General features: G+C 39.5%; 1 protein-coding gene across 3 annotated transcripts in view; it reads left to right on the plus strand.

Moving 5' to 3' along the window:
* LOC143677087 (protein O-mannose kinase-like) overlaps window positions 1-5,483 on the plus strand; it is a 28,198-nt gene extending 22,715 nt beyond the window's left edge. For 2 of the 3 annotated variants that reach the window (XM_077152644.1, XM_077152645.1), the window contains exons 4-5: window positions 1,646-2,362; window positions 4,776-5,483. In XM_077152644.1, the coding sequence (XP_077008759.1) occupies window positions 1,646-2,362; window positions 4,776-4,856 (798 nt within the window). In that variant the 3' untranslated portion in view covers window positions 4,857-5,483. Of the gene's footprint in view, window positions 1-1,645; window positions 4,358-4,775 lie in introns of those variants that run through there. The other variant, XM_077152646.1, reaches the window with a different exon arrangement.
* Window positions 5,484-22,945: the final 17,462 nt, after the last annotated feature.

Here is a 22,945-nt window from a genome sequence, read left to right on the forward strand (position 1 = left end):
CATGGGCAGGCACCAAGAATCGAACCAGGGTCTCCGGCAAGGCAGGCAAGAACTCTGCCACTGCGCCACCATTGTCTGCCCACTGGATAACTTTTGAGTTAGTCCTTCTACTTGCAGCAAGGCATTATGGGCTTCACACAATTGTTTTTCTAAAGGATTGTATCTTACCTCTTGCTCCTTTCTGCAGTTGTGACCAGAATCCAATACATACACATTTTACCTGTTGCCATAAGCCCCCCCTAAAGCCAATATTAATACTGGTCACGTCCAATTCACGAGGCATATTTAGATCTGCCCCCCTTAGAGCTTGTTCCTGTACTATAGCCCATTTGAAAGGCAGCCTGCTGGGGATATCCCATTCCCAAGTCTTCCCCTTTTGAACAATGTGTACAGAGATTTGTACAAAGATTTGTGCTAAGTGCAGTATGAACAGTCTCCGATATCCTAATAAACCCAGGAATGCCATTGTTTGGGACTATAGGGGGTGGAATAATTTTGTACTTTGTCATCAACAGCAGAAGGTATAGTTTTAGTCTTACCCAACCAGACAACACCCCAAAATTTGACAGAACATCTAGGCCCCTGTAATTTGTCTCAATTTATAGCCCATCTGTGGGCTATAGCCCATCTGTGAGCTATAAATAGTAGGTCACTACTGTGCTAGCAGCAGTTTCTAGTTCTGGAAAAGAATTATGGGTTAGCATGACATAATCAATGTAACGAAAGAGTCACATTTTCAGTTGAGTTTCTACACTTTAGGTCTTGTACCCCCAGTTCATGGCAAATGTGAAGGTAGCCCTGTGCTAGCATGGTAAATGTCCATTGCTGTCCTCCTGGCATGAATGCAAATGCAGGCTAGCTGGAGGGATCTAAAGAAATACGGAAGAAAGCATTAGCAAGGTCTAATAAAATATGAAATTGGCCTAAGTGAGTACTTATGACTTGTAATAAAGTAGCAATGTTTGGCATAGAGACCAACAAGCAAGGAGTTACTTTGTTCAGTTTTCTATAATCAGTTGCCATTCATCATGTTCCATTAGGTTTCTTTACTGACCAAACAGGACTGCTGAAAGGACTATGAGTTGGGAGAATAATTCCCACTTTTCCAGTCCCTCCATCCCCATTCGTCTCCCCACCCTTTGTACTGCAGTAATTTGGTACCAGCAGTCTGTTTGCCTTTATTCATACTGTCCCCTCTCCTGGGAGCATGCTCCACTTCCACCTGCAATTCCTGATCCTTTTTTTAAGCCCAACTCCCAGGAGCCTTCCAGCATCCTCTCCCACTACCAGAGTTATTCCCTCCTTCCTCCTGCCCTGAGCCTGTGCACACTGTTGTGGCACTTGTCACAGTGGTGTTGAGTGTTTGTTCATAAGCCAGTCTTTTTTTCTAGACTAAACAATTCTGGGAGTGGGTCTATGTTTCATGAATTTCTGTGTCCTCCATACCACTTGAAAGACATTTGTTGAGGGTGGTGCAGCAATGGCTCAGTGGCAGAATTCTCGCCTGCCATGCCAGAGACCCAGGTTCAATTCCCAGAGCCTGCCCATAGCAAAAAAAAGAAAAAGACATTTGTTGAGTTGTTTCTCAGCTCAGTAATTTAGGTAAAAGTTTTAAGTTTGATGGTCTCCTGTGCCTTATTTTCAGGTATTTCTTTCCGAGTGGAAGGAACGCAAAGTTGCCCTCTCCAGGCTCACAAGTTTGGAGATGAAAGGTGATTTCCTCCATGGACTGCAGATGCTGAAATCTCTGCAAAGTAGACATATTGTCATGCTGCTTGGCTATTGTGAGGATGACAACACTGTTCTTACTGAATATCACCCCTTAGGTTCCTTGAGCAACTTGGAAGAAACACTAAACCTTTCAAAGTACCAAAATATGAATACCTGGCAGCACAGGTTCCAGCTGGCTATGGACTATGTCAGCATCATCAGCTACCTGCACAGCAGCCCACTGGGCATGCGAGTCATGTGTGACTCCAATGACTTGCCCAAGACACTCTCCCAGTATCTGCTGACAAGCAACTTCAGCATTGTGGCAAATGACTTGGATGCCTTGCCCCTAGTGAACCACAGTTCTAGGACGTTTGTGAAGTGCGGCCATCGGGAGCTTCATGGGGATTTTGTGGCCCCAGAGCAGTTGTGGCCCTATGGAGAGGACTTGCCTTTTCAAGATGACCTCATGCCTTCATACGACGAGAAGATTGACATCTGGAAGGTCCCTGATGTCTCCAGTTTTCTTTTGGGACATGTTGAAGGGAGTGATATGGTCCGATTCCATTTGTTTGATATTCATAAGGCATGTAAGAACAAGAATCCTGCAGAAAGACCCACTGCTCAGGATATTCTGGACACTTACCAGAAGGTTTGGAATTCACTCATAGATGCTGTCGTGACTCAGACGAGAGAAATGCTATAAAAACCAGTCCAGTCAGCAAAAGATGGGATTTAAGGATGGAATGGAATAGTTACAGCAATTCTGTTCTGACAGTGGAGTTCTTTTATTGGGTTTAGGTGTTTTTGTTCTTTAGCTACATGGTTCTTCATCTACATCCACATCCATACCCACACTTTAAGTGGGTTGTACCTTTCTGGCTGAAGTTGCAAAATGAGAGGAAATCAGACTTCACTTAAATCTAGCTTCACCTTTCTAACTCTGATTACTCCCTGGTGAGATCCAAAGAGGTAGTGAATCTAATCAGTATTCGAAAGAAGTAACAAAAATGTTACCTCAAAGAGGCTTCAACTAACATAACAACTAAATTTATAAGCTTAAATGTTTATATCAAAGATTTTTAGATGGCAGCACAAGAAAAAAAGTTGTTTTCTGAAGAAGATTTTTTTGCTAATTTTTAAAGTGGTAATCAATGTGTGAGGTCACCAGAGTATTTATAGTCTGTTTTACATGTTATCAATAAGGTCGTCTTTACTGTTTTAAATTATTGCTCCATGAACCTCCTTCACCATCCTCTTTTCAAGGAATCAAAGAACTATAATAGAACGCTCTTTGAAATTCTGAATGGATAGGAACTGAAATATTTAAACAGCGAGTATGAGCATATTTATATCTTGTTACTGCTTTGGATGGTACTTGTGAAATTCATATTTACCTTCCATCTGTGCTCTGGGTTTTCTGTGACCAAAATCAATTGTGAACATTTTATATCACCAAGTATCATTAATTATTGGGAAGCATCTTACCCTTCCACTTGAGTTACATGATTGAGTCCTCCAAAAAGCCCTTTCCTGTGGCTTTTTTTTTGGCATGGGCAGGCTCCAGGAATCGAACCTGGGTCTCTGGCATGGCAGGTGAGAATTCTGCCACTGAGCCACTATTGCACTGCTCTCCTGTGGCATTTTTATCCTCACTTGCAGCAAATGGTGGAGTTAGTGTATATTAATTATCACCATAGGGTGGTTAAAGCTGACATTCAGAGGCAAAGATGCTCTGCAGTGGGCTCAGCCTCCCTCTAAACTTTAGCGTGCATCAGAATTACTTGGAATCACATAGTTGTCAGCCTCAAACTAATTTGTTTTGATATATTGCCAATATACCTAGAATAAACAGATGGTGTAGAAGAAAGGGCACTGCACTCAGAGTTAGAAGGGCTGACAGTCCCAGCTCTGCAACTACTAGTGTGGCCAGTGGCCACAGACAAATGCAGTCTGTGAAATGGGGGCATTGGTGGGAATGGCTCCAACCTCCACTGTGCTCCCTGAGATCTCTGGTGCTTTATAATGCCAGTGCCAGACACCAAACAGGACTTTGCCTTTCAGGATTCAGTCTTTAGCTTGTACCTGGACATGCCTCAGTATCAAGAGAAATGCAGAATCACAAGAGAGTGAAGTTCTAACTAAAACCTAAATGAGAAAGTCATTGCACACTTAACCTGCTGCCTCACATTCAGCAGAAATCTAATCAGGAGAGGCAGGGGAGGCAAGACAGCCTCAAAGTGCTGCCAGAGAACCACTGTTCTCTTCCTGGTTACCTTATTCCAAGTGTTAAAAAAATCATCCTGGGCCACGGTAACTCAGCAGGCAAGGACGCTTGCCTGCCATGCCAGAGGACCCAGGTTCGATTCCCGGTGCCTGCCCATGTTAAAAAAAAAAAAAATCATCCCCACTGCATGGTTTGTAATGTATTTTTACATCATTTCATGTGATATTACAAATGCTCCAAGCCTCTGGGGGCCTTCAGTCCATTGCTAATGCTTGAACAGAGGCAGAACACCTGGCAGTTTTCAAAATGAGGGGTGGCGATGGAAAACTTACCTCACACAGCTCTCCTTAGAAAGGTCCTTTATTGTATTCCCCACTCCCATCCCCATATTTAAAAATAAATGTCGCTTAATTTCAGTAATCATTATTCTCAGTGACTTTTGATTACTTATGGGTAAGTTAAAATGTGAGACCATACTTTCTTGCCTCTTTGTAATATTTTGTGAGTTCAAACACAGAATGAAGGAATTAATTTAGATTCTAGAGATCTGCAATGTAGTTTGAAAGCAAATCTCTAATAAGGAAGTCAGCAAGAGTACTGCATCCACTTTCAAAGTTTTTATTTATACTTTGCTACCTGGAATTAACACCTTTAGAAAGAAAATTAGGTTCATTCGCTCCTCATTTCATGTGGTAGACTTTCATGTGTAGCATTTCACAAGAAGATGGCATTATATGAATTTTTTGTTCTGTTCCTCTGGACTTAGCACTAAGAAATGTACCTAGTATCTGTTAACAGCCAGTGCTTTCCATCATCTCTCTGTTCTCTTTTATCACAGCTGAAATGGAGAGTCTGTATTGTCGCTGTGGAAAAGTCCCATTGTGTGTGCTCAGTGGGCACTGCGATTAGTCACCTCTGATAGATGCCGGACCCTGTGAACTCTCAAGACCTGTGGACCACATCCAAGCTGTCTCCTGGACAGAATTCTTGTGGCCACTGGGTGGAGCTTGGAGGCAGCAGGAACACCCAGAAAGTAGTTTTCAGGAATTTGGAAATAGACAGATGGCTCAAGAGGACAAAATTCTTGAATACAATTCAGAAGCCTACAAGGCACTGCCCCCTCTTTATTTCTATACCTAGATGGCATCTGTGATGGTTAGATTCTGGTGTCAGCTTGGCCAGGTAATATGCCCAGTTGTCTGGTCAGGCAAGCACTGGCCTGATTGTTGCTGGAAGGATATTTCGTGACTGGTTGAGAAACCAGAAGGCTGGTTTATTAAATCATCAGTCAGTTGATTGCAGCTGTAGCTGATTACCTCTGGGATCAGTTAAGGGTATGTCTCCCACAAATGTGATAACCCAATCAGTTGAAGGCTTTTAAGGAAGAAGAGAGACTTTTTCACTGCTTCTTCAGCCAGTGAGCCTCTCCTGTGGAGTTCATCGGGACCCTTTATCAGAACTGCCAACTTCACAGCCTGCCCTATGGATATTGAACTCTTCCATTCCCATGGCTGTGAGACACCTTTATAAATCCCATATTCACAGATCTCTCCTGTTGGTTCTGTTTCTCTAGAGAACCCTGACTAATACAGCATCCCATCTGTATCTTGGGTTCGTTTTTCAGAGGGAAAAATGCTATGCATGTAATATGTAAATTATAACCTATGCCAGACTGTGTTCATCATTTTTAGTCTGGCAATTGTTCTTAACCTTAAAATGGGATGCTAGAAACTAAAAGAAGTAATAATGATGTTGTTAAAAAGCAATTCAAACTTTAAAATTTTGGGATTTTCTCATGTATTATCTTTTTTAAAAATTTATTGAAATATCTTCACACACCAAACAGTTCATTCAAAGCATACAATCGGTGGCTCACAGTATTGTCATGGTTGTGTATTCATCATCATAATCATTTTTAGAACATTTGCATCACTCCAGAAAATGAAATAAAAAGAAAAGAAAAAACTCATACATCCCATAGCCCTTATCCCTCCCTTTCATCGACCACCAGTGTTTCAACCTACCCCAAATTTTTTTTACACCTTATGCCCCCTATTATTTATTTATTTTCCTTATTTTTTTACTCATCTATGTATACCCTGGATAAAAGGAGCATCAGAAACAAAGTTTTCATAGTCACATGTCCATATTGTAAAAGCTACATAGTTATACAGTCGTCTTCAAGAATCAAGGCTACTGGAACACAGTTCAACAGTTTCAGGTACTTCCATGTACCCACTGTATTGTACCATAAACTAAACAGATATCTATATAATGCATAAGAATAACCTCCAGGATAATTTTTTGACTCTGAAATCTCTCACCCACTTAAACTTTATTTTGTCTCATTTCTCCCTTTCCCCTTTTGGTCAAGAAGATTTTCTCAATCCCATGATGCCAGGTGCCAACTCACCCCAGGAGTTCTGTTCCACGTTGCCAGGGAGATTTACACCCTGGGAGTCATGTCCCACAAGGGGTAGGGCAGTAAGTTCATCTGCCAGGTTGGCTTAGAGAGAGAGAGGCCTCATCTGAGCAACAAAAGAGGATGAATGATCTTTTAGGGGTCAATTTTTATTCTCTTGTCACAGTAGGCAGCTTAGACATTATGAATTTGAGCAGATCACTCCAGTAGGCATTCCAGAGTGGATTTTTTCAGAAATATTCAGATTATTTAAGGGCTAGTAATTATAGAATAGAATATGTCAAGATTCATTCCTTCATTACTAGGTGTTCTAGTTTGCTGGCTGCCAGAATGCGACATACCAGAAACAGAATGGCTTTTAAAAGGGGAATTTAATAAGTTGCTAGTTTACAGTTCTAAGGCCAAGAAAATGTCCCAATTAAAACAAGTCTATAGAAATGTCCAATCAAAGGCATCCAGGGAAAGATACCTTGGTTCAAGAAGGCCAATGACGTTCAACTTTTCTCTCTCAGCTGGAAGGGCACACGGCAAACATGGCAGCATCTGCGGGCTTTCTCATGGTTCTACAAAAGGGACTCTCTCCAAAATGTTCCCTCTTCTAAAGGATTCCAGTAAACAACTTCACTTTCAATGGGTGGAGACACACCTCCGTGGAAATCATCAAATCAAAAGTTACCACCCACAGGACTTCCGGAGAAGATGGCGGCTTAGTAAGACGCGCGGGTCTTAGTTCCTCCTCCAGAAAAGCAACTAAAGAAACAGAAACAATACGAAACAGCTCCCGGAGTCACGACAGAGACCAAAAAGACAGCGTACCCCATTCTGGAACAGCTGAACGGGCAGGGAGAATCTGCTGCGGTGAGATACCCGAGGGGCGCACGTTTTCCCGGCCGGGGCGGCTGGCGACTGGGGTCCCCTCCACGCACGTGGCTCCCCGGTCTGACTGGGAACGTTGGATAGCGGGACCCTCCCGTCACGCTTGGCGTTTCGGGCCAGCTGGGCAATTAGGACCGGCACTCTCCCAAGCCGCGGTGGCCAGCGACCCCCGCCTCCACGCGCGGTTTCCCGGGCCGACTGCCGTGCAGACAGACGAGCTCCACGAGCGCCACCTACTGGGCAGGAAAAGAAAAACAGAGCCCAGAGATTTCACAGAAAAAGCTTTCAACCAGCTGGGTCCCACACCCAGGGAAATCTGATCAAATGCCCAGACACAAGCAGAAAATAATGGATGACGCTCGGAAAATTGAAGATATGGCCCAGTCAAAGGAACAAACCAATAGTTCAAATGAGATACAGGAGCTGAGACAACTAATGCTGAATATACGAACAGAAATGGAAAAACTCTTCAAAAACCAAATCAATAAATTGAGGGAGGACATGAAGAAGACATGGGCTGAACAAAAAGAAGAAATAGAAAATCTGAAAAAACAAATCACAGAACTTATGGGAGTGAAGGACAAAGAAGAAAAAATGGAAAAAACAATGGATACCTACAATGGTAGATCTAAAGAGACAGAAGCTACAATTAGTGAACTGGAGGATGGAACATCTGAATTCCAAAAAGAAACAGAAACTATAGGGAAAAGAATGGAAAAATTTGAACAGGGTATCAGGGAACTCAAGGACAATATGAAGCGCACAGATATACGTGTTGTGGGTGTCCCAGAAGGAGAAGAGAAGGGAAAAGGAGGAGAAAAATTAATGGAAGAAATTATCACTGAAAATTTCCCAACTCTTATGAAAGACCTAAATTTGCAGATCCAAGAAGTGCAGCGCACCCCAAAGAGAATAGACCCAAATAGGCGTTCTCCAAGACACTTACTAGTTAGAATGTCAGAGGTCAAAGAGAAAGAGAGGATCTTGAAAGCAGCAAGAGAAAAACAATCTGTCACATACAAGGGAAACCCAATAAGACTATGTGTAGATTTCTCAGCAGAAACCATGGAAGCTAGAAGAGAGTGGGATGATATATTTAAAATACTAAAAGAGAAAAACTGCCAACCAAGACTCCTATATCCAGCAAAATTGTCCTTCAAAAATGAAGGAGAAATTAAAACATTTATAGACAAAAAGTCACTGAGAGAATTTGTGACCAAGAGACCAGCTCTGCAAGAAATACTAAAGGGAGCACTAGAGTCAGATACGAAAAGACAGAAGAGAGAGGTATGGAGTAAAGTGTAGAAAGAAGGAAAATCAGATATGATATATATAATACAAAAGCCAAAATGGTAGAGGAAAATATTATCCAAACAGTAATAATACTAAAAGTTAATGGACTGAATTTCCCAATCAAAAGACATAGAATGGCAGAATGGATTACGACCCAGCAATACCACTGCTAGGTATCTACTCAAGGAACTTAAGGGCAAAGACACAGACGGACATTTGCACACCAGTGTTTATAGCAGCATTATCTACAATTGCAAAGAGATGGAAACAGCCAAAATGTTCATCAACAGACGAGTGGCTAAACAAACTGTGGCGTATACCTACGATGGAATATTATGCAGCTTTAAGACAGATTAAACTTATGAAGCATGTAATAACATGGATGGACCTAGAGAACATTATGCTGAGTGAGTCTAGCCCAAAACTAAAGGACAAATACTGTAAGGTCCCACTGATGTGAACCGACATTCGAGAATCAGCTTGGAATATATCATTGGTAACAGAGACCAGCAGGAGTTAGAAACAGGGTAAGATAATGGGTAATTGGAGCTGAAGGGATACAGACTGTGCAACAGGACTAGATACAAAAACTCAAAAATGGACAGCACAATAATACCTAAGTGTAATGTAACTAGGTTGGAACACTGAATGAAGCTGCACCTGAAATATGAAAAAAAAAAAAAAAAAGTTACCACCCACAGTAATACAATTATATTAAAACACTGAATGAAGCTGAATGTGAGAATGATAGAGGGAGGGGGGCTGGGGGCATAAATGAAATCAGAAAGAAAGACGATAAAGATTGAGATGGTATAATCTAGGAATGCCTATAGTGTATAATGATAGTGACTAAATGCACAAATTTTGAAAATGTTTTTTCATGAGGAAGAACAAAAGAATGTCATTACTGCAGGGTGCTGAAAATAGATGGTAATATTTTAAAATTTCAACTTATGTGTGAGACTAAAGCAAAAAATGTTTATTTGGTACAAAATTTATATTAGGATTAGTGCATTTCCTAATATAACTTATGTAGACAGCTTAATTGAACACCATAAGTACATGGAACCTTGGGTAGGACATGAGATTTTGTTGGTTTGTCCAGAGTTTGCCCCGATGAAACCCAGAGTGATTTGATCAGTGAGTGGAACAGTATTTGCAAAGTCCCTTTCGGGGAATGGTGTGAACGGGGGGAAAATTCAACTTCCCCAAGTTGAATTCTTGAAATTCTCACAAGCAGTGTGGACAACCAAAGCTATAGGCTGAACCCCTATTCTTGAGGTTTGTTCACATGAAACTTAACCCCACAAAGGATAGGTCAAGCCTACATAAAATTAGGCCTAAGAGTCACCCCCAAGAGAACCTCTTTTTTTGCTCAGATGTGGCCTCTCTCTCCAGCCAACACAACAAGCAAACTCACCACCCTTCCCCTGTCTATGTGGGACATGACTCCCAGGGCTGTGGACCTTCCTGGCAACGTGGGACAGAAATCCTAGAATGAGCTGAGACTCAGCATCAAGGGATTGAGAAAAACCCTAGAATGAGCTGAGACTCAGCATCAAGGGATTGAAAAAACCTTCTCGACCAAAAGGGGAAAGAGTGAAATGAGACAAAGTGTCAATGGCTGAGAGATTCCAAACAGTCAAGAGATTATCCTGGAGGTTATTCTTACGCGTTAAGTAGATATCACCTTGTTATTCAAGATGTAGTGGAGAGGCTGGAGGGAACTGCCTGAATGTATAGAGCTGTGTTCCAGTAGCCATGTTTCTTGATGATGATTGAATAATGATATAGCTTTCACAATGTGACTGTGTGATTGTGAAAACCTTGTGTCTGATGCTCCTTTTATCTACCTTGTCAACAGATGAGTGGAATATATGGAATAAAAATAAATACTAGGGGGGAACAAATGTTAAAATAAATTCAGTTTGAAATGCTAGGATCAGTGAAAGGGATGGGTAAGGGATATGGTATATATAAAATTTTTTTTCTGTTTTTGTTTTATTTCTTTTTCTGAATAGATGCAAATGTTCCAAGAAATGATCATGATGATGAATATGCAACTATGTGATGATATTGTGAATTACTGATTATATGTAGAATGGAATGATCAAAAGAGGAATGTTTGTGTTTGTTATATGTTTTTTGGTATTTAGAAAATGAAATTAAAAATTAAAAAAAAATAGGCATCCTATTTGGCCTAATCCGGGAACCCCCCTTTAAAGGGCACCTGTAAGATGGGTAAAATTTCCCTTAGGGCCATTTAATTCTAAATTATTCTTAGTGATATTCTGCCATTTAGTTAAGTAGGCATAATTCTGTGCCCCATAAATCTTACATATAAAAGATGATGGGATGCTACCTGGAGGAGTGTCTTAATTTGGGGATCTCATAACAAACAGCAGCAAAACCACTATGGGCCCCACAGTTGAAATGCTGTGAACAAAACCAAAGGGTAAAGACTCAGGTCCCTTAAGCAACCTTCTTGCCAAGAATAATTTGGCCTGTTAACTCCTGGGCAGGAACTCAGTGAGATTGGAGAGCTTGGACCCAAAAAGAGGGGAGCTTGGACTTGAGAGACTCACTGATGATTGAAGAGACAGTGAGAAGGATAGTGAACACAATGGGTTCCAGCGGGTACCACACCTATTGCTCAGGTTATTTACAGAGTCAGCAGCAGTTTCCTTTGGGTGCCTTTGTGGTTGGCAAAATAACTGTTAAAATAAAAACTTGAACAACAACAACAACAAAAGTTACCACCCACAATTGGATGGGTCACATCTCCATGGGAACAATCAAAATGTTCCTACCCAGCAATATTGAATGAGGATGAAAGGACATTGCTTTTCTGGGATCTACCACAGATTCGAACCAGCATACTAGGTAATACAATTCCAGTTTTTGAGTGAGGTGAAAATATATTGATATAAAGAAACAGCAATTTAATGTATAACTCACATTAAACAATGATTTGTTCCTAGAGAATGATATATTTATATATGTATATATTTTTAGAATATCATTTAAATTTTCTAAGGGGACACAGCAGATGAATTATTTCTAGTTAAACATGGTAGATGGAACACACATTTATCTCTACTCCCTTCTAAAACCAAATTAATATGGCAGTAAAGAAATAAACAGGTATGCCAGTTTGAAAGGATTTATGTACTATAGAAAAGCCGTGTTTTAATCCTAATCTGATGGGAGCAATGGTTTCTTCTAATCCCTATTTAGCACGATAGGTTAGAAACTTGATTAGGTTATCCCCTGTGGAGGTGTGACTCAGTCAATTCTGGGTATTAAACTTGATTAGATAGAGACATGTCTCCACCCGTTCTTCATGGGTCTTGATTAGTTTACTGGAATCCCATAAAAGAGGAGACGTTTTGGAGAGAGTGCCTTTTTGAGAATGAGAAGAGAGCCACAGAATCACAACAGAAGGACAAGAGAACCGCAGAGTCCACCAGCCAGTGACCTTTGGAGATGAAGAAGAAAAGTGCCTCCCGGGGAGCTTCATGAAACAAGAAGCCAGGAAAGAAAGCTAGCAAACTGTCTCCATGTTCGCCGTGTGTCTTCCCAGTTGAGAGGAAAATGCTGTTGTTTTTCCTGGATGCCTTAGCTTGGACATTTTTATAGACTTGCTTTAATTAAGACATTTTCCTCAGCCTTAGAACTATAAACTAGCAACTTATTAAATAACCCATTTTAAAAGCCATTCCATTTCTGGTATATTGCATTCTCGCAGCTACCAAACTAGAACAACAAGTATAAACCACACAGGCAAAAAAATAAAGAGAAATAAAACACCAAAGAGTAAGCTCAACAAATTTTGAAGTATGGAAAGTAGATGGATGAATACTAAGTAACTTGGCAGAGCAGAGAAAATGGAAACTGCTTGCATTGGGCAGGCCAATAAAAAGCGAGACCATTTATGCCCCATAACCTGGAAAGTCTTTAAAATTGGAGATACCAAGTTCCTTGGAATATAAAAGTAAGAAATGGGACTGAAAGACACAAAAAGTGTTGAAAGTTGCAATAAGGAACATTTAGACTCCAGATCCCCTTTGCAAATTTCTTATAGTGAAAATACTGTCTCTCTCTCTCTCCCTCTCCTCATCAGGGAAAGGGACACTCACTCTCTGGGGAAAATGAACAAGAGAACCACTAAACTTGGGTACACAGGTATAGCATAAGTTGAGGGTAGAGTGGCATAGTGAAAATGGAGGGATCTATTGATAAACTGAATAGTATATGGTACTGCTGCTAGCGTATATCTTTCCCCACCTTCCACTCCATCCCTACCCACAACACATATAAATTCATCCCCTTCAGTGCTACTAGCATGACTTTATTCCATCTCTCCTTCTCCACTAACCAGGAGACAAGAGGATTGCTATCTCTAAAGGAACCTAACCCCAAAGAAGCAGTTACAGATACTGACATTTTGGGTGGTCCCCATGAAATGTGAAGACCAAAAGAACTCATCAGTCAAATAAGACTCCTCCAAACATACTCTATACCTTCCATTTTCCTTTTTAGTTTCTTCCTCTTAAACAGAAATGGTCAGTTTAGGATAACAGAATAACCAGACACTTGAGAAAAGAATCTAGTGTGAAAACAAATAGAAAAAGAACTCTAATGAAAGAGAATGCAGGCAGCAGAAATCCTAAAACAAACTACAGTGAAAATACTCAAAGAATCAAGAAGAGATAAGAGTTACCCCAATAAAAATTTTAAAAATAAATAAAAATAAGAGGTGGGAGAGGAGAAAATGGATGTTATAAAAAGAACACTCTGAGATCAAGTAAAACTCTTGGAAATTAATATTATTATAGGAATAAATCCCCCAGAGATAAAGTTTAAAATAATCGAGAAAAAAAGATGAAGAGATGAAAAGTTCAGAAAAGATAAGACAGGTCAAGGATCAATAATAGATTAAGAGAAATTCTTAAAAAAAACGAAGTGGAGGGGAGAAAATTATCAAAGTATTATATACAAACTTTCTCAGCGCCAAAGAAAATGAATTTCTAGGTTGAAATGTCCGTTGGGTACTGGCATGATGAATGGAAAAAGCCTCACGCTAAAGCACACCATGAAATTTCACAACAGTCAGAGAAAAGAAGAGGCTAAAAGTTTTCAGAGTAAATATTTTTCCAGAATGGTAATCAGCATAGCCTCCTATTTTTTAGTAGCAACAACATAAATTAATATGGAAAAGCTTTAAAAACTTTGATTGAAAATTATTTCAGCTTGAAATTCTAAAACTTAACTTTCAATCATGAATGAAGCAAAACAAAGACTTTTTTAAAAAAACTTTTTAATTTAAAATTATAGAGTTATGGAAGTTGAAAAGTAGTACAAAATTCCTGTCATCCAGTTTCTCCAAACAAAGATTTTTTTTAGCCAAGAACTCATTCTTAGAAAGCTGTGGAAGATTGCTCTGCCAAAACGCAAGAGTAAACCAAGAAAGAGAAAGATACAGACCCCAGGAAACAAGGATGCCTACACAGAAGGGAGGCAGAGGGAATTCCCAGGATAATAATGAAGGAAAGTCTCAGGACCTCAGCCTAGTGTGTGGCTAGTTCAGGTAGGAGGAGAAACACTAAAAGTTTCCAGCAGGAATGTCTCCAAGAAAAAATAGGAGAAGTAGATTACCTGATGTGTTTGATAGCCTTATGGGATTTTGACAACTGTATTGGAAGGTTACAAGAAGAATTAATGATATGTAACAAGGAAAAAAAAGTTGTACAGAAGTGAAATGTAATCATGGTACACTCTACAACTCAGCTAGGAATATTTACAGGAATTCAGTAATATAAACACTGAATATTGATTTAACCAAAAATTGTGATATCACTATACTCCAAAAGGGGAAAAGTAAGTATGTGGTAGAGAAGAGGGATAAAAGAATATAGGGGAACTTAAGACTTATTTAGGGAAGAAAATCAGTGGATAATGTCAAAACTGAAAAATGAAGAAATTAGCAGTATAACTCTATTCCTTAGAAATGAAGATTAATACCAGAAGAAACAGCTTTAAAGTATTGAAAGTGATTGCTCCTGAGAAATGGAACGCTGAAGTAAGGGGAGTTGGAATAGGAATTGCAATATTTTGTTACTGTTGGACATTTTAATTTTTTTAGATTTTTAACTTTTTTTATTGTATAGTATAACATATATACTAAGCAAAGAAATAAAAAAGCAATAGTTTTCAAAGCACTCTTCAACAAATAGTTACAGGATCCCAGAGTTTGTCATGGGCTACCATACGATCCTCTCATATTTTTCCATATAACTGCTCCAGAATAAAGGAGGCTGAAGGGCTTAAATTTTTTTTTTTCATCATGAGAGACTTTTTTCCTTCTATTTTTGTGAAAAATAGTATATATACAAAAAAGATATAAATTTCAAAGCAAGAGGGGGGCCAAGATGGTGGCTTTGTAAGGTGCGTGCGTCTTAGTTCCTCCTCCAGAACAACTACTAAATAACCAGAAACAGTACAGAACAGCTCCTGGAGCCACGACAGAGACCAGACAGACAGCGTACCCCAGTCTGGACTGGCTGGACCAACTGCAAGACTCCGCTGCGGTGAGATCCCCGAGCGGCGCGCGCTTCCCTGGGCTGCGGCGGCTGGTGGCCGGCGCCCCTCCCTCCCTCCTTCCTGGGCCGGCTGAGAGTCTCAAAGAGGCAAGTTCCCCAAGCCACGGCGGCCGGCACCCCTCCCTTGCGGGTGGCTTCCCGGACCGGCTATGAGTCTCGGATCAGCGAGATCCCCAAGCCGCGGCAGCCGGCGGCCGGTGCCCGGTGCCCCTCCCCCACAGGTGGCTACCCGGAAGGAAAGGAAAGAGTCTCCAACAGTAGCAGGGACTGAGTACAACCAAACACCAATAGTGGCATTAATAAACAAATTCTGACTACTAAAAATAGGCCCCCAGCTCAGGCGAAACTGATCAAGGCGGAAGTTGCCTATTGGGCTAACTGAAAAAGAGGAAAGGGGGCTAAACAGAGCCTTCTGTAGCTGTTTCTACGGAGGCTTGGTGCCTCTGAGCTCAGCGCCGGGATTACACAGGTTGCAACTGCCCCAAATGCAGAAACAGGCTGCTCTCAGGGCTCTCTACCACCTGAACCTTCCCCATGGGAGGGGTGAAACGCATCTCAGGTGGAATCCCTCTCTCAAGGAATTCAGATCCCAGGACTTCGCAATTTGAAGCCATTAAAAGCAGCCTACAACCTTTCCTCTGTCTCCACCACGCACACAGCAGCAAGAGTCTTCCAAAGTTAAAGGAGCCACATCTTTTGCTGGTGGGACCTGCAGACAGACAAGCCCCACATACTGGGCAGGATAAGAAAAACAGAGCCCAGAGACTTCACAGGAAAGTCTTTCAACCTGCTGGGTCTCACACTCAGGGAAATCCGATTAAATGTCCAGACGCCAGCAAAAAATAGCAAATCACACCAGGAAAATTGAAGATATGGCCCAGTCAAAGGAACAAACCAATAGTTCAAATGAGATACAGGAGCCGAGACAACTAATTCTGAATATATGAATAGAAATGCAAAACCTCTTCAAAAACCAAATCAATAAATTGAGGGAGGACATGAAGAAAGCAAGGGATGAACAAAAAGAAGAAATGGAAAGTCTGAAAAAACAAACCAGAGAGCTTATGGGAATGAAAGATACAGAAGAAGAGATGAAAAAAACAATGGAAACCTACAATGGTAGATTTCAAGAGACAGAGGTTAGAATTAGTGAACTGGAGGATGGAACATCTGAAATCCAAAAAGAAACAGAAACTACAGGGAAAAGAATGGAAAAATTTGAGCAGGGGCTCAGGGAATTGAATGATAATATGAAGCACACAATATATGTGTTGTGGGTGTCCCAGAAGGAGAAGAGAAGGGAAAAGGAGGAGAAAAATTAATGGAAGAAATTATCACTGAAAATTTCCCAACTCTTATGAGAGACCTAAAATTACAGATCCAAGAAGTGCAGCGCACCCCAAAGAGAATAGATCCAAATAGGCGTTCTCCAAGACACTTACTAGTTAGAATGTCAGAGGTCAAAGAGAAAGAGAGGATCTTGAAAGCAACAAGAGAAAACAATCCATCACATACAAGGGAAACCCAATAAGACTATGTGTAGATTTCTCAGCAGAAACCATGGAGGCAAGAAGAGAGTGGGATGATATATTTAAATTACTAAAAGAGAAAAACTGCCAACCAAGACTTCTATATCCAGCAAAATTGTCCTTCAAAAATGAGAGAGAAATTAAAACATTTTCAGACAAAAAGTCACTGAGAGAATTTGTGACCAAGAGACCAACTCTGCAAGAAATACTAAAGGGAGCACTAGAGTCAGATATGAAAAGACAGAAGAGAGAGGTGTGGAGAAGAGTGTAGAAAGAAGGAAAATCAGATATGACATATATAATACAAAAGGCAAAATGTTAGAGGAAAATATTACCCAAACAGTAATAACACTAAATGTTAATGGACTGAATTCCCCAATCAAAAGACATAGATTGGCATAATGGATTAAAAAACAGGATCCTTCTATATGCTGTCTGCAGGAAACACATCTTAGACCCAAAGATAAACATAGGTTGAAAGTGAAAGGTTGGGAAAAGATATTTCATGCAAATAACAACCAGAAAAGAGCAGGAGCAGCTATACTAATATCCAACAAATTAGACTTCAAATGTAAAACAGTTAAAAGAGACAAAGAAGGACACTATCTACTAATAAAAGGAACAATTAAACAAGAAGACATAACAATCATAAATATTTACGCACCGAACCAGAATGCCCCAAAATACGTGAGGAATACACTGCAATCACTGAAAAGGGAAATAGACACATATACCATAATAGTTGGAGACTTCAATTCCCCACTCTCATCAATGGACAGAACATCTAGACAGAGGATCAACAAAGAAATAGAGAATCTGAATATTACTATAAATGAGCTAGACTTAACAGACATTTATAGGACATTACATCCAACAACAGCAGGATACACCTTTTTCTCAAGTGCTCATGGATCATTCTCAAAGATAGACCATATGCTGGGTCACAAAGCAAGTCTTAACAAATTGAAAAAGATTGAAATCATACACAACACTTTCTCGGATCATAAAGGAATGAAGTTGGAAATCAATAATAGGCGGAGTGCCAGAAAATTCACAAATACGTGGGGGCTCAACAACACACTCTTAAACAACGAGTGGGTCAAAGAAGAAATTGCAAGAGAAATTAGTAAATACCTTGAGGTGAATGAAAATGAAAACACAACATATCAAAACCTATGGGACGCAGCAAAGGCAGTGCTAAGAGGGAAATTTATTGCCCTAAATGCCTATATCAGAAAGAAGAAAAGGCAAAAATTCAGGAATCAACTGTCCACTTGGAAGAATTTGAGAAAGAACAGCAAACTAACCCCAAAGCAAGCAAAAGGAAAGAAATAACAAAGATTAGAGCAGAAATAAATGAAATTGAAAACATGAAAACAATAGAGAAAATCAATAAGACCAGAAGTTGGTTCTATGAGAAAATCAATAAGATTGATGGGCCCTTAGCAAGATTGACAAAAAGAAGAAGAGAGAGGATGCAAATAAATAAGATCAGAAATGGAAGAGGAGACATAACCACTGACCTCACAGAAATAAAGGAGGTAATAACAGGATACTATGAACAACTTTATGCTAATAAATACAACAATTTAGATGAAATGGACGGGTTCCTGGAAAGACATGAACAACCAACTTTGACTCAAGAAGAAATAGATGACCTCAACAAACCAATCACAAGTAAAGAAATTGAATCAGTCATTCAAAAGCTTCCCAAAAAGAGAAGTCCAGGACCAGACGGCTTCACATGTGAATTTTATCAAACATTCCAGAAAGAATTAGTACCAATCCTGCTCAAACTCTTCAAAAAAATCGAAGTGGAGGGAAAGCTACCTAATTCATTCTATGAAGCCAACATCACCCTCATACCAAAACCAGGCAAAGATATTACAAGAAAAGAAAACTACAGACCAATCTCTCTAATGAATATAGATGCAAAAATCCTCAATAAAATTCTAGCAAATCGAATCCAACAACACATTAAAAGAATTATACATCATGACCAAGTAGGATTCATCCCAGGTATGCAAGGATGGTTCAACATAAGAAAATCAATTAATGTAATATACCATATCAACAAATCAAAGCAAAAAAATCACATGATCATCTCAATTGATGCAGAGAAGGCATTTGACAAGATTCAACATCCTTTCCTGTTGAAAACACTTCAAAGGCTAGAAATACAAGGGAACCTCCTTAAAATGATAGAGGGAATATATGAAAAACCCACAGCTAATATCATCCTCAATGGGGAAAAATTGAAAACTTTTCCCCTAAGATCAGGAACAAGACAAGGATGTCCATTATCACCACTGTTATTCAACATCGTGTTGGAGGTTCTAGCCAGAGCAATTAGACAAGAAAAAGAAATACAAGGCATCAAAATTGGAAAGGTAGAAGTAAAACTATCACTGTTTGCAGATGATATGATACTATACATTGAAAACCCTGAAAAATCCACAGCAAAACTACTACAGCTAATAAATGAGTACAGCAAAGTAGCAGGTTACAAGATCAACATTCAAAAACCTGTAGTGTTTCTATACACTAGCAATGAACAAGCTGAGGGGGAAATAAGAAACGAATTCCATTTACAATTGCAACTAAAAGAATAAAATACCTAGGAATAAATTTAACTAAAGAGACAAAAGACCTATACAAAGAAAACTACAAAAACTGTTAAAGGAAATCACAGAAGACCTAAATAGATGGAAGGGCATACCGTGTTCATGGATTGGAAGACTAAATATAGTTAAGATGTCAATTCTACCTAAATTGATTTACAGATTCAATGCAATACCAATCAAAATCCCAACAACTTATTTTTCAGAATTAGAAAAACCGATAAGCAAATTTATCTGGAAGGGCAGGGTGCCCCGAATTGCTAAAAGTATCTTGAGGAAAAAAAACGAAGCTGGAGGTCTCATGCTGCCGGACTTTAAGGCATATTATGAAGCCACAGTGGTCAAAACAGCATGGTACTGGCATAAAGATAAATATATCGACCAATGGTATTGAATAGAGTTCTCAGATATAGACCCACTCATCTATGGACATTTGATCTTTGATAAGGCAGTCAAGCCAACTCACCTGGGACAGAACAGTCTCTTCAATAAATGGTGCCTAGAGAACTGGATATCCATATGCAAAAGAATGAAAGAGGACCCGTATCTCACACCCTATACAAAAGTTAACTCAAAATGGATCAAAGATCTAAACATTAGGTCTAAGACCATAAAACAGTTAGAGGAAAATGTAGGGAGATATCTTATGAATCTTACAATTGGAGGCGGTTTTATGGACCTTAAACCTAAAGCAAGAGCACTGAAGAAAGAAAGAAAGAAATGGGAGCTCCTCAAAATCAAACACTTTTGTGCATCAAAGAACTTCATCAAGAAAGTAGAAAGACAGCCTACACAATGGGAAACAATATTTGGAAATGACATATCAGATAAAGGTCTAGTATCCAGAATTTATAGAGATTGTTCAACTCAACAACAAAAAGACAGCCAACCCAATTACAAAATGGGAAAAAGACTTGAACAGACACTTCTCAGAAGAGGAAATACAAATGGCCAAAAGGCACATGAAGAGATGCTCAATGTCCCTGGCCATTAGAGAAATGCAAATCAAAACCACAATGAGATATCATCTCACACCCACCAGAATGGCCATTATCAACAAAACAGAAAATGACAAGTGCTTGAGAGGATGTGGAGAAAGAGGCACACTTATCCACTGTTGGTGGGAATGTCAAATGGTGCAACCACTGTGGAAGGCAGTTTGATGGTTCCTCAAAAAGCTGAATATAGAATTGCCATACGACCCAGCAATACCATTGCTAGGTATCTACTCAGAGGACTTAAGGGCAAAGACACAAATGGACATTTGCACACCAATGTTTATAGTAGCATTATTTACAATTGCAAAGAGATGGAAACAGCCAAAATGTCCATCAACAGACGAGTGGCTAAACAAACTGTGGTATATACATACGATGGAATATTATGCAGCTTTAAGACAGAATAAACTTATGAAGCATGTAATAACATGGATGGACCTAGAGAACATTATGCTGAGTGAGACTAGCCAAAAACTAAAGGACAAATACTGTATGGTCCCACTGATGTGACCCGACATTAGAGAATAATCTTGGAATATGTCATTGGTAACAGAGACCATCAGGAGATAGAAATAGGGTAAGATAATGGGTAATTCGAGCTGAAGGGATACAGATTGTGCAACAGGACTGGATACAAAAACTTAGAAATGGACAGCACAATAATACCTAATTGTAATGTAATTATGTTAAAACACTGAATGAAGCTGCATCTGAGTATAGTTTTTTATTTTATTTTATTTTTTAATTTTTTTTCTCTCTATTATCGTTTTATTTCTTTTTCTGTTTCTTTCTATTTCTTTTTCTGAATCGATGCAAATGTACTAAGAAATGATGAATATGCATCTATGTGATAATATTAAGAATTACTGATTGTATATGTAGAATGGAATGATTTCTAAATGTTGTGTTAGTTAATTTTTTTAATTAATTAAAAAAAAATTTTCAAAGCACAGCACCACAATTAGTTATAGAACATATTTCAGATTTTGTCATGGGTTACAATTTCACAATTTTAGGTTTTTACTTCTAGCTGCTCTAAAATACTGGAGACTAAAAGAGACACCAATTTAATGATTCAGCATTCATATTCATTTAAGTCCTATCTTCTATGTATAATTCCACTATCATTGTTGATCTTTCCATACCTCTCTGTGGGGTTGTTTGGGCTATGACAATTCTAAATTTTTAATATTGGAAGAGCCTGTCACTAATATGGAGTAGGGAGATGGAACTATCTGATGCTTTGGAGAGGCTGGGCTAGGTTTCAAGACTTATGTGGACCAGGGACCCATCTGGAGGTTGTAGGTTTCTGGCAAGTTACTTTAGTGCCTGGAACCCTTGTGGAATCTTTTTTTTTTTTTTTTAACTTTTTTTATTGTATAGTATAACATATATACTAAGCAAAGAAATAAAAAAGCAATAGTTTTCAAAGCACTCTTCAAAAAGTGGTTACAGGATAGATCCCCGAGTTTGTCATGGACTACCAAACAATCCTCTCATATTTTTCCTTCTAGCTGCTCCAGAATATAGGAGACTGGAGGGCTTAGATACTTTTTTTTTATCACCACAATCAACTTTTTCTCCCTTTTTTTTTTTTGTGAACAATAACATTTATACAAAAAAGCTATAAATTTCCAAGCATAGCACCACAATTAGTTGTAGAACATATTTCAGACTTTGACATGGGTTACAAGTTCACAATTTTAGGTTTTTGCTTCTAGCTGCTCTAAAATACTGGAGACTAAAAGAGATATCAATTTCATGATTCAGCATTCATATTCATTTGTTAAGTCCTATCTTCTATATGTAATTCCACTATCACCTTTGATCTTTCCGTACCACTCATTGGGGTTGTTTGGCTATGGCAATTCTAAGTTTTTGATATTGGAAGGGTCTGTCACTAATATGGGGTAGGGAGATGGAACTCCCTGATGTTCTGGAGAGACTGGGCTAGGTTACAGGACTTATCTGGACCAGGGACCCATCTGGAGGTTGTAGGTTTCTGGCAAGTTACTTTAGTGCCTGGAACCCTTGTGGAATCTTATAAATTGCCCTAGGTGTTCTTTAGGATTGGCTGGAATTGTCCTGGCTGGGGGTTGGCAGGTTATGATAGGTGACAAGGTCTACCTGAAGCTTGCATAAGAGCCACCTCCCAAGTAGCCTCTCGACTCTATTTGAACTCTCTCTGCCACTGATACTTTATTAAGTACACTTCTTTCCACCTTTTGGTCAGGGTGTAATTGTTGATCCCATGGTGCCAGGTCTGGATTCATCCCTGGGAATCCTCTCCCATGTCACCAGGGAGACTTTCACCCCTGGATGTCATGTCCCATATAGGGGGGAGGGCATTGATTTTGCTTGCAGAGTTGGGCTTAGAGAGACTGAGGCCACATCTGAGCAACAACAGAAGTAATTCTTAGGCATGCCTATAGGTAGTCTAAGCTTCTCTGCTACCTACATAAGTTTCACAAGAGTGAGCCTCATGATCGAGGGCATGGCCTATTGACTGGGTATCCCTAAAGTTTGACACAGTATCAGGGGTACCTGATGGTAAGGTTTAATAGTTCCATAGTCTTTCTCCCCTCCCTCTGGGAACTGCCAATAGTTTTTGATTATTTGCTTCATATACTCTAGGATGTTTCCAGTCCTTACAATAATCTATACATG

Source organism: Tamandua tetradactyla, chromosome 3 (assembly GCF_023851605.1).
Source record: "Tamandua tetradactyla isolate mTamTet1 chromosome 3, mTamTet1.pri, whole genome shotgun sequence".
Classification (NCBI taxonomy): Eukaryota; Metazoa; Chordata; class Mammalia; order Pilosa; family Myrmecophagidae; genus Tamandua; species Tamandua tetradactyla.